The sequence below is a fragment of the Melitaea cinxia genome, chromosome 28, assembly GCF_905220565.1.
Source record: "Melitaea cinxia chromosome 28, ilMelCinx1.1, whole genome shotgun sequence".
In the NCBI taxonomy this organism is placed as follows: Eukaryota; Metazoa; Arthropoda; class Insecta; order Lepidoptera; family Nymphalidae; genus Melitaea; species Melitaea cinxia.
The window spans coordinates 8412947-8426734 of record NC_059421.1 but is presented as its reverse complement, the minus strand read 5'-3'; the positions used below and the strand labels follow the sequence as shown (position 1 = coordinate 8426734).

At 31.8% G+C, this 13788-nt stretch overlaps 1 protein-coding gene across 1 annotated transcript in view; it reads right to left on the bottom strand.

Annotated features, from left to right (window-relative positions):
* Nucleotides 1-4883: 4883 nt before the first annotated feature.
* LOC123667504 (phospholipid transfer protein C2CD2L) overlaps nt 4884-13788 on the bottom strand; it is a 74622-nt gene continuing 65717 nt past the window's right edge. The window contains exons 17-21 of the mRNA XM_045601394.1: nt 13305-13392; nt 12260-12460; nt 9302-9454; nt 5619-5705; nt 4884-5107 (exon numbers count right to left, since the gene is read on the bottom strand). Coding sequence (XP_045457350.1) covers nt 5678-5705; nt 9302-9454; nt 12260-12460; nt 13305-13392 — 470 coding nt within the window. The 3' untranslated portion in view covers nt 4884-5107; nt 5619-5677. The remainder of the gene's footprint in view (nt 5108-5618; nt 5706-9301; nt 9455-12259; nt 12461-13304; nt 13393-13788) is intronic.

The window sequence follows — 13788 nt, the reverse complement described above, 5'->3', positions numbered from 1 at the left end:
CCATAAAATTCTAACTATGCCAGCAAGACTTTGTGAGAAACTCTTTCGAATGCCTTAGCAAAGTCCATGTAGACAGCATTTATGTGGACGCCTTTATCAACTGCGTTAACCAATTCATTACGATACGCGACTAAATTTGTAGTAGCAGAACGTGATTTGACAAAGCCATGTTGTTCATCAACAAAAATCTGATTAGTATGACTTTTTAGGTAGGGATAAACTAAAGCTTCGAATGACTTGGCAAACACAGATAAAACTGAAATAGGTCTGTAATTATCTTTAAGGCCATTTTTATAAACAGGAACTACCTTTGCTCATTTCCAAATGTTAGGGAATGTACCAGTCAACAAGTATTTCTCAATAATAAGAAACAAAGGTACGCTTAAAGACAATGCATCCAAACCCATCTTGAAACAAAACATGGCGGGATTCTATCTGGTCCTGCCCCTTTGTGTACATCAAGCCCCTTCAAATATTTTGCTACGCTATATTGTGTAATATGAACTTTTCCAAAGCTGTTAAAATCACTAATGCCCTTGATATAGGGAATAGATTGGTCTAAAGAACTATCGAAAGTAGAAACGAAGAAAGATGCAAATAGGTTACATATTTCTCTTCCATCAGATACACTTATATTGTTTAATGACATAGTTTGAGGTATTTGGACTACGTCACTTCGTTTATCTTTCAGGTGAGTATAAAAATATTTAGGGTTTGTATGAATGCTATCCTCAACTCTACTAACGTAATTATTATAGCAAAGTGTAGCCATCTTTTTACATCTTTTGTTTATAATTCGTAACGATATTTCATCTAAAGGATTTTTGAAAACCCTTTTGTGGAGCAACTTGTTATTTTCCTTTATTATTTTAATTAATTTTTTATCGAACCAGGGTGGATGTTTGCTTATACTAGTCCTACCTTGAGGTACATATTTATCTATTATAACCCTTAAAACTACATAAAATTTCGATACCATATTATCTACGTTTTTGCATTGTGAAAATTTACTCCTCCAATCAATTTTACTTAGTTCTAATTCAATTTCAACGTAATTAGCCTTATAAAAATTATGCCGTAATTTATTGTTAGTTGTTAAGGACTTATTTTCAATGAATTCCAAAACAATGTCCAGGGGAATGTGATGTGGATCCATATTTACTAGCGCATCCACAGATGCACCATGTTGCTCAGAACCAAGTCCAAAATCCTATTATAGCTGTTAGTTACGTTGTTATACTGTTTGAGATTGCAGAGTGACACAAAATCTATCATCAATTGAGCCAATGAGGAACCGTGACAGATAACAGAATTACCGTGATTCCTATCAGTCAAATCCGGCCAAGAAATACAGCCCAAATTAAAATCACCCACCAAGCACACATTTTCTACAATATCGGAAACGGGGCTAAAATTATTTATAAAATGTTCAAGGATATTTCTATTTAGAGGAGGAGGAAGATAAACGGCGGAAAAGTGTATATATTTCTTCGGACTAATTTCTACCTTAACGAAAATATCTTTACAATTACTTTCTCTATACCGAGTTGAGTAGAATTTGTTGGATACTGCTATCAGTACACCCCCACCATCTTTATTCGCATGAAAACCAGTGCTTTCGTGGTCTCTCCTGTAGACTGTATAGCGACTGTCGAATATTTCAGAATCATAAATTTTGCTGTTCAGCCACGTCTCCGACAAGACAATGATGTCGTAATCAACACACATAATACCAGAAATAAAGTCATGACTCTTGGTACCGTTATATCCCATTTTATAACGTAGTAAAAGCTTCATAAGCATTTATATTATACACAGTATTTTTCCTTTAGTTTTATCATTACTCAGCAATTGTATTGTTCCTTTTCTTTGTTAATATTTTTTTTTTTTTAAAACAGTCAGACTCAGAGCCGCGAGTAGACCGGACAACAATTAAAGTTCGGAAGTCAATTATCCAACATTGTGTCCAATCTTTTTAAATAAAGCAGTTAGCGGTGTACAGTAGTTTTTTTTAAAAAGACAAACAGGGTCGGCATCCTAACAGTACGCAGACCTCTAACATTTTGATAATATATATTTAAATTTTTGAATTTAGAAACTATATGTACATAAATAAAGCTTTACAATAAATTATAAGTAAAGGAGTTTAAGTATTCGTATCTATTTAATCCTATCCAATGTCTCTTGGTTTTTAATGTATATAAATTCGCTATCCTCCGCTTTGCGTAAAAAAACTCGACCCTGCTTTACCCAAACAAACTTGAATCCTTTTTCTTTGGCAACCTGTCGAGCGGCTGCGTGTAGTTTTTATTCATAGGCGATAGATGCCCAATGACATAAATTGGTGTTTTATTGCCACCTATACCCAAGTGGCTAGTATTAATTTTATCGCTGGGGTTCGCCTTATTATAATTTATAGTTTTCGCTAACAGATTATCACGTAGTCTAGGAGTGGCAAATTTGACAATGATTGAGCGAGGTCTCTTATCATCAATGTTGGCCTTCGCCACACGAGTGCAGTGATGAATGTCTGATTCCTTTATTTCGCATGATACTACTCTAGACAGTTGCGCTATGATTGATGGAAGGTTTTCATGCCTGTGCTCGGGAACACACTGTATATCTAGATTATTGGATCGATTGTGCTGTTCCATTACTTGAAGTCTTATTTGCAGATCCTGTACACAATTATTCAGTTAAGTGTTCTCCTTCTGCAGCTTACTCAGACTATCCTGGTACTTGGCAATATCAGACTTGTTATTATCATAATTCTCGTTCAGAAATTCAACGCTACTCTCAAGTGCAAAAAACTTCTTCTTTTATGGACTGAAGTTCATTTCTCACCAACTGCTTTAGTGTTTGATGCACTTCCAGTGACAAAGCTTGTCTCATAGACGCGAGTTCTTCCCTAATAATTGCTGTATATCATCTTTTGTAATCTGAGACGGTGGCTGATCTAAACTCGAGTATTCGTTTATTACAGAATCGTCAGCCCGGGACTTTTTGCGATATGTAACATTATCATTTTCTGGATGAGAATCAATGTTGTCCTCGATTTAATCGGGGAATCATTGGTACGTACAGGTGTATTCGTGTTATCCATTTTAGGCTGTATTGCACGGCACCCGTGACACTTCCATTTATTTTTAACCGACTTCCAAAAAAGGAGGAGGTTCTCAATTCGACTGTATTTGTTTTTTTTTTATGTATGTTACATCAGAACTTTTGACGGTGTGGATCGATTTCGACAAATTTTTTTTAATCGAAAGGTGGTGTGTGTCAATTGGTCCCATTTAAATTTATTTGAGATCTAACGACTACTTTTCGAGCTATATCTAATAATGCGTTTTTACTTGGGGCTTTTTTCGTCGACCTACGTTGTATTATACCGCATAACTTTCTACTGGATATACCGATTTTCATAATTCTTTTTTTGTTGGAAAGAAGATATCCCTAGATTAGTACCATGATAAGGAAACCAAGATCTGATGATGCGATCCCAGAGAAATCGAGGGAAACTATTGAAAATCCACAATAACTTTTTACTGTGTGTACCGATTTTAATAATTTTTAATTTAATCGAAAGCTAATGTTTGTCATGTCACAGATAAATTTTATTGAGATCTGATAACTACTTTTTGAGTAATCTTTGATAATGCGTAGTTACTTGACTTTTTTTTCCTCGTTCTACGTTGTATTACTCGTCGATGTAATTGAAGTCGGTTTTTTTTTCGTTTGCGAGCAAATACAATTATTATTTATATAATTAGGTCGGCAAACAAGCGTACGGCTCAGCTGATTTTAAGCGATTATACCGTAGCGTTGCCGAACCTATTCCCAATTTTCCCAGGAGCTCTAGTCACCTTAGTCACCAACAGGAATACATCATTGTTTGGAAACCGTATTATTTAGCTGTAAGGTCGAGGTACTATCCCAGTCGGGCTGTTCCATATTTTGAGCAGGAAATTTCCTGCTATGCCCTACCTCAGTAAAAATTACATGCGTATAGGAAGACAAAAACAACCTGAGTAAAAAAGGCCTTTTTTATTTAAAAGAAGAGAAAGTAAAATTACAAAAACACAATGTCAACATTTATAAATAATATATCCACGTAAACTAATGCTTCAACAATCTTTACAATAATACATTGTCATGTACATAATCACATTATATAACAAAATGAGAAGAAAACGCTACAAATATATCAAAAAGTAGATCTTAGAAACCTCTTTAAAGTATTTGTAGCTGATAAAGTAATATACGAACACTCTTTTATATTTAAAACACATAAATAAATACAAGAAAAATAAGAAGAATAGTGGTCACTGGTGTTGCCAGAATTATCTTAAATAGCGTTTTTTTTTTTACATTAAAAAGCACGAAGCGTGTTCTTATTTAAAAGTTTATTGCACGTTTTAACAACAAATATTATTTTGTGCGTAAGCACTTACAACTAAATCAACGTTTTATTTTTACTATTTCAGAGTTTTATAAAATGTGCTATATTTTAATTTTAAAAACAAATTGTAAACATTTAAAAAAGATATACTGAGTTGTGATGTGAAGTTTAAAATAACATATGAATAATAACAAAGTAAAATATACTTTTATTAATTCATCTTAAATAAATATAATTCATGTGGTAACCATAAATTTCATGTGTATTGTCGTAACTTCGAAGAAATGAGGTAGAGATTTTAATAAATCCTCCATTGTTTGACTTTGGCGTTTTTTAATTATCTTTTTAATGGTAACATGATATAATTATATGCGTTTGGAAATGGTTTTAAAGGTGGGCTCTAGCGATTCCTAAACTAGTCTAATATTCGCGCCAATATGTGACAGAAAGCGGGAAATGTAATTTTTTATAGAAAATTTTATATGGGAAACTACTTTTTATTCTTAAAACTAATATACAATTTCATATAACGTTTACATTTATAAATATATTTGTAAAAAAGCCTTTACAATGTATAAGTAGCGTACATAGGTGTTGTACTTTATTCTTAATAAATTAAATAATTTAAGTATATATTTTGTGCTTAAGCCTGGCGACGATCACAACATTCTTATGTTCTTGTCCGTGTATGGTGATGTTATGTAAGCCCTGGAAATAAAAAGAAATATATATACATCATATTCAATATTTCTTAATTATATTAAAAAAATACAAAATAAAAATACATCAAAAGCATTGCTTCATAAAAAAAGGTTAATTTAAAAAATAAAACGTGCTTAAATTAATATTTTCAAAAGCATGTTTTAAAAATTAAATATAAAATCGATGTCGTAAGTTATTACATAACGTAAAATTAGTTGAAATTGTGATTGTTACTGTATCATAATGATTTAGTGGACGAATACACGTTTTTAATGTTATTCCTTTGCAACTTATTGAAATGAAAGAAAAAAAAAACATATATAATTATATTCTTACTCGAGAAAAAAATGTGAATAAATACTTTTATTATTGATGTTAAATGTGCAGAACATGCAATTAAAAATATGAGTTAGAGACTTCATAATTATTTCAAAGTATGAAGTCAATACATGCCACAACAAAAAAAGGCAAAACAGATTATAAATGCGACTACAGACTTTATCTATTTTCAAAGGACCTGAATAGCTTGTTTTTTTTTTTGTATTTTTTGTTTTTTTCTTGCAGTCTTCTCGCTGTTTATTCACTTAACACGGGGAGCATGGATCTAGAAGAAATATTATTTAATGAATAATAGTTATATATATACGTAAAATATTAAATATATTCATCGCAGCTACAAATATAAAATTACACAAACTATTTTAAAGCGTCTAAATGTATGTGTAACAGCAAACTAAACTTGAAAAGCAGTTAAATGGTTTCTATCTAGTGACAGATCAGCCATATTTTTTTTTTTTTAACAAATATATTACGCGTATAAAACTAAATGATTATTTTTGTCAGCTTTAAGTAACACGTACTAGAAACTGAATTACTAATATGATTTTCATAAACATTAATAAATTCTACTTTTCTATATTTTAAAGCTGCCAAAATACGCATAACTATAGGTAATGACGGTTCTAGCGCCATAACAACATAAATAATTTATTTAACATTTTAAATTTAAACACTTCTTAACTGAAAACAAGTTATTGAAGGATTAATTTCATCAGCATTCCTTAATCACCTTGAAGATTTGTTACAGGAATTACATAAATTAAGTTAGTTGTATTTCAGTGACATAAGTTTCAGTGCATACGCTAGTCACGTCATAATTCTAAATAAAAGCTTAGTTAGAAGTGGGCGATTATGATTATATTATAGTAACTGACTGATAGCCATATATATATATATATATATATATATATATATATATATATATATATATATATATATAATTTAGCATTAAAATTATCGGTCATTAATCGAAATAAAATATAGACTATACTTTTCTTAGCCCTCAAATTTTCATTAAAATCGATCTAATAATTTTGTAGATTAGGCCGGACGCACATAAATTAAAAAAAAATAACAATATAACTGTATATTAATAAGTAACATAAAAGTAGGTATAGTTTTATCGTCCTCTTAATTTTTTAATTTTATTGTTGACATACGTTATAGAATTTTAGCGACAATGTTTATTCAATTTATTTATTTCTTTTTTAATCTAAAATTATTTAATATATACAAATAAAAGTGAATGTTGCTAAGCGCATAACTCGAGAAGGGCTCGACCAATTCGGCTGATTTATTTTTTTGTATGTTCCTTAAGGCCCACGGAAGGATTTAATACTAAAAAAATGAAAAATTAAAAAATTTAAATACAATTAAAAACAAATATTCCGTGGACAATAATAGTAAAAACTTTAAATATATTTAATTTTTACTATTAACTTTTGACAGAACGAAGTCTGTACGGGCAGCTGCTAGTAAGAAATAATTTAAAATTCGATCACAGTAATATTAATATACGTTTTTCAAATTTTACCATTGAATAAATATTATTTTAATGTATAAAAATCATAATTGAAATAACAAAAAAATCATTTTCACCCACTTCAAGACAATTTATAAGCATAGTATAAGCGTGTTATTATTATGAACTAATGTACCTTCCATTTCCAAAACTATGGGAATGGGACCTTGGCAGCGTTGAAAATTAAAATATTCATAAGCAATAATATAGCGAATGAAGATAAAAGAGTTTACGAGATATTTAAAAATAAACTACTCAGATATAAAAAAGTGTAAAGGAAAGAGAAATTATAAGTTTTTATACTTAATTAATAAAAAAAATCCTTTGAGAGATATTTGATATGAAAAAGAAATTTTTTTCTATCATAAAATTAAGAATAAAGGTAAAAGTTTACTGTAATCATCCTATCAAGATGAAATGAAGGAGAAATATAAATATTTTGACTACAGTTATAACACTTCTTTCAAAATAAAAATAAAAAAAATATATTAAATAAAAAATAAAGGTAAAGAAATACTTTATGTAATCAGCATAATAAAAAAAATTAGTTTCAATTAAGATTATCCATATATCGCTTAGAAACTTTTTCTATATTGTATATTATATGTATAATATTATAATTTATTTTGTATAATGTTAGTAGTTAATATGCGTTATCTCGTAAACTGCATTAGCCGCTATTATAAGCAACTTTTATGTAAAAAGTTGATTATCATTTATAACGATTAAGTACTATGGAAGCGTGACTTCTAAATCGAGTGATTTTAATATTTATTTCGAAACAAATATTTATTTATTTTTTAATTATTAATGAAAAGTTTTTAAGCTAATAAAGAATATTTTGGTAGAGTATCTTTTGTATGACGATTTTGTTGATGTACAATATATTCAGTACATTACAATATTTTTTTTATTGCAAAATTTCATTTTTAAATTTATTTCACGAGAAATATTCTTTATCAGCTACATATTATTTAATACTTTTAAAAATAGAACACCAGATTTCAAATAGTAATATTTTGAACACACAGATTATTAATTTTTTTACTTTGTTGTTGTGGTTTTAAAATGTATCCCCAATAGGGAAAAGCAAAGCACAATAATCCATACAGCCTAGTCTGAATTTTTTTTACTTTGTTAATTCGAATGAAATCTGGTTTGTCACCAATTAACATATATAACAATCATTATATACAAAGCATTATGGACTTATAAAATATATTATTATTGATGTATATAATGTAAGGCTACTAGCTATGTCGTTGGTTACCATTACATGTAGCTCTCGTATTCGTTGGAAGGCAACCAGATAAAATAAAATGTATACATAAATACATTTTACACACAATTAAAATTATTTTTAATCTGTAGAATTGTCATTTTGACAGCTATTTAGGCGCCAAAATTGACAACCAATGTTGTTACTATATTTACTGAATTTCAACTTTAATATTTAACCTATTGTTAAAAATATATGGTCTAGTACTTTCATAGATTAATTGATAGCAAAAATAAGTCAAAATGATAACTTCTGATATCGTCTTGCCATTTCATGTTGGCTATTTTTTACATTTTTTTTTTAACTTTCGTTTGCTCAATTTGAAATAATAATTATACTTTATATTAAAATTTGTAATAAATAGTTAGTTATTATTTTATTAACAAACGTCACTTATTTTTACTAGATATGTTGATGAATCACTCTACTCTTAAGCTTCGTTGTTAGTTTTGTTTATACCTATCTATACCAAATACTTGTCTTATCCAGACATATTTTCTACAAACATCTAAGCGCTCATATTTCACCTGTGTTTTACACATCTTGTTTATTCTTTCTGATAGGAGGTACTTACTCTATAACATTTTTAATGGAGTAGCACCTTTCAGAGATATTGTCATCCCTTGAAGTTTCCTTGGAAATATGTTATAGGAAAGATTCTTACATGCCCGTGGTACGTAAAGTCGATCTTGTGTATGTTGAATGTACGATATGAAGCGAGAGATACTTACAAAACAATGTTTTTAACTGATAGCACGCGTGTTGTGTCGTGGGAGGTCCTCACAACTTCATGTCACACACGCGTAGTGTGTCACGGGAGGTCCTCACGGCTCCATGCCGCACACGCCTGTGTCGGGAGGTACTCACGGCTCCATGTCACACACATGTCACACGTGAGTATGTCGGAGGTACTCACGGCTCCATGTCACACACATGTCACACGCGATGTGTCGGAGGTACTCACAGCTCCATGTCACACACATGTCACACGCTATGTGTCGGAGGTACTCACAGCTCCATGTCACACACATGTCACACGCTATGTGTCGGAGGTACTCACAGCTCCATGTCGTGCACGGTGGAGCGCGCGCAGGGCTCGGGCACGCGCACGTGGCAGTGCTTGTGCACGCGCAGGCGGCAGTCGCGGCACTCGTAGCCCTGCTTGCCGAGTCGGCGAGCCACCGTCTTGTGGCACACCTCGCACACTGTGCCACTGGGGATAAATTAAAAATATATAATATTAAATAAACGCCTTGCACCCAAAAGCTCTCAGTAGGATTTAATGATTTAATCCTACGTCGAGTGTCCGGAAACACATATGCAATAGCGGTCGTCCATTAATCACGTGAGGCTTGAGGGGGCGGAAAGGGCATTGAGATTATACAAATTCGATTATACTATAATTATGATATCGCATATGCAGTTGTATATTAGAGGTTCTCCAAAAATACATTCATCAATAGGGGGGAGGGATTCTATGCTTAGCGTGACGAGACAAGGGAAATTTTTTTATTATATACCAATCAAATTTTTTATATAAAATTTCATATAATCTGTATGCTATTTTAATCATTTAATTATTGCTAAAGTGCGTTTCAACGAATAGTATCTATGGCGTTATGTTGGCTCCCCTGTCTGTCAAAGTCATTGGCACGAGTTGTTTTGTTTATATTCATTTGATTTTCGACTGAAATCATACGCAAAACTTTGAAAAGTAGTGAAAGAATGATGGTGTTAAAGATGACGAAATTTTGTGAACGTCAAAAATGTAATAATGCCCATTAATTTCTTTAAGATGTATTCAAGCTCATGTCACCGCCATTAGAGGTTAGTCAAATAGGGTAACCAGTAGCAGATAATATTTTTATCAACATTTTTAAACAGTACCATTTTTTTAAACAGTAGTTATTTGTAAGATCTAATCAAGCATGATAACTACGACTATTATTGGTTTATATTACTTTGACAATAGACAAATAAACCGAAATATATATATACCAGTGTATCCAAAAAGATCGTGTCTAAAATCACCAAAGAATGTGAGGTTGCAGTCAGCACGTCGATTGAGGTTTCAACACCAACGGTGTGCATAATTACATGAATTTTATTCCGTGAAAAACCTACCTGCCTACTTTAAAAAAGTTATTGCATGAAATGCGAAACGAGATACATTTCAAAAGAAGTCGTACCACTTTGTGGAGAATAATAAAAGATATAGGGGTCTATTTAAAAAAATATAGATCCAAAAGGAAAGTCCTAATGGAGAAATACGATATGGCCGCCTGGCGTTATCGATACCTGGAAGAATAGCGAATTAATCGTTTCGGGAACCAGCGCTCAATCGAATATTTGGACAGATATATATACACGCAACATATTACGCTGGAAAATGTTGGCAAAACGAACAAGTAGAAGGTGTATTATCATCAGACTCCAAAGGTCTACGAGTTTCATGGCCAATACTCAACTGATCTTTAGATCTCAGTCACTAGCGGCCAACTATTACGACGATATGAATAAAACGAATTTTAATAAGTGGCTTAGTGAAAAACTTATACTTTATCTACCTCCTCAATCAATTGTGGTGATGAATAACGCCTCCTATCACACAGTACAGCTTAACAAAGCACCAACAATTCCAACTATGGTAAAAATTCAGATATTTCAAATAATAAAGGAGCCCAAACAGCCGCCCGTTTATGAAGCCGATGTAATGTTGGAAGCGCAAGGGCATAAAGTTGTACGGCTTTCACCTTCACACTTCGATTTAAGCCCCATAAATCTGAAATGGACTCTTCTAGAAAAAGGATTGCTGAAAAAAAAAACATAGGTCAAGAAGCAAATGAAATCGTCGAAATCGCCGAAGAAGAATGAGAAAAGAATGTGAAGAAAGTGCTTGTGTACTGATGACTTCTGACTTGTGTACTATACGCATGTAAGAAGGCACTTTATTGGCTAGCTAACTTCACGTTGCAAACTTTTCCTTCGTTGACAAACTAACTTCAGGGTGTCGGTTTTTTTGTGACAGTGCGCGCGCGCATTCACTGGCTAACTAAACTTCACGTTGCTAACTTCTTCTTCTTTGACTAAGTAGGGTGTCAAAATTCATCATTTTTCCCTAACGCGACAAAAGCGCGTACAACTTCAAAAAGTGGAAGATGAAGATGACGATGATCTCTCGGATATAAGTCCATTGTATGAGCATTTTTTGTCTGATTATAATTATAATAAAAATTATTAAATTATTTATGCTTTTTACTACTGTCGTGATTTTTAAAATGATAATAATCGATGAATTTTTAAATATATCTAACTAAAAAACATACCTAAAATCACCTTGACTTTGAGGTAGGTTATTATAGGTGGCAGCACTGGAAAACATCGCTGCCAACATAACGTCATAGGTACTATTCGTTAAAACGCACATTACGAGGAGGCCTATTTTTTATTTAGAAAAAACGGAAGAGTACGGTACGGTAAGAAACGGTAAAATTCCGCGTGAAGTATTGGGCTTAAGATTATATTAACGTACTATAATTAATTTATTAAAGACGAATAATATAAGTATTATTTGTTAAATATCAATTTAAAAGTTAATTTAAATCCTATATAAATAAAGAACCGATCGCTCTGGTGTAATGGTCCGTGTGTAATGTGCCGTGTCGACAGCGAGTAGATATCGACGATCGCGAGTTCGGTTTCCGCTCGGATAGGATATTTGTGTTTATATAAATATTTATTCTTCTACACCTGATTGCGATCGTTACTCATAGTAAGAAATATATCCGCCTTGGCTCTTGGAATATATCCGCTAACTGGCATTGGAGCAGCATGATGGATTAAGCTCTGATCCTTCTCCTACATGGGGAAAGAGGCCTATTTCCAGCAGTGGGATATTACATTTTTATTATTACAATTGAGTTAACGACTGAAATTAAACATGAATAATGAATACTGATAACGCCCACCCCGATCTTATATTTATTATTTTTGTATTAATTTATAAAAAATAACTTACCCGCTAAGATGTTTAGCGATGAAAGTATGCTCATTGTAAATATGCAGCTTAACGCCCTTTCGCCTCCATCTTGATCTCTGCGCGACTGTCAATGGCACCAGGTAATGCTTCTTGATACCAGCCTCTATGGTCTCCAGGACCAGGGTCGAGGCCTCATGGATGAAGGTCCGAGCTGAAGCTGTACTGAATCCGGAGACTTCGCTAAGGGACGATCTACTGGGTTATTCATCGTGAGGACAGAGGACGTTTTGATGTATGATTTTGTTTAGTTTTTGAAAACGGGGAAGTACATTTTTGATACAGACAAAAGAAATAGACAAAATCATTGAATGTTTATGATATTTCAAAACAAAACAAAAAATGAATTGAAAATGAAAAATATGAAAAGAATATTAATGAACGAAGCGTTAAAAGGGGAAAATATTTGAAAAAAAAAAACCATGCGTTTTATAGAAAAATTAAAAGAATAGATAACGATTATGAATAACCAATGTTACCAGATTGCAGAGTGCGTTTATCCCCAGCGTGAGTGTTGCCAGATGAAAAGAGAGAAAAATTCACATTTAGTTGCTATGTTAAATATATATATCCGCGTAGTATACATGATTATATGTTTTATATCAATTTTTAAATTGTTATTAAGCTTAGTAACTACATTTCAAACGTAAGTTATTATTTTTAATAGTTTTGTTTTGTTAGTGTAAAAAGTTGTAAAATTTAGAATTTTCAATTTTTTTATTATTTTTTACAGATCAAATAATCTATTGCTGATGTGATTGTAAATTATGGTAGTTATGATAATTAGTGTGCCGATTGAAAATTTCAAAAAAATACATAATTTCATAAAATTGTAAGAAGAATTTTTTTATTGTAATTGTTATGTATGTATATTTATACAAAACAAAAAAAATAGTAATTTAAAATCAAGTTTGTTTTGAACAAACTTGAGTTTTTGAAAGAGAATTAAAAAAGAAACATTCCTATCAAAATGGGAAAGACTATAGTAATGGCAACATTAATAAACGTCAATCATATTAGTGTATACCTTCTGGACGTCCTGGATTCGTCTCCGGACTGTGCGGGTGACGCTCCCGCGGAATATACGTTTCTATTGGGCAGTGTTAAGGCTTTATCTGCAAAATAATTTTAAAAAAATGTTTATTTACAGCTATATTAGCAAAAAAGAGTCCGCTCCACCTATTAGTAAGCGTTTAACATAGTCTATGGATCTATGTACCACGCTGATAACTCCGCACATATCCAGAAGCTCCTACATAACTTACTCACACAGGAACACAACATTACTTGAGAGTAGAATATTTTATCTGTGATCTTGATGAGGTTTAGTTCCCCGAACGGGCTGATCCAAGTTTTGAACATGCTATTATCTGATATAGCTTACTACAATAATGTATATTATAGTATTGATAACTTTTTATACCTATATCCTCTCTTTCTATCATAATTATAACACAAATTTTACAAGTGAACATAGGGGCTTAGAATTCACTTCATGATTATATTGAACA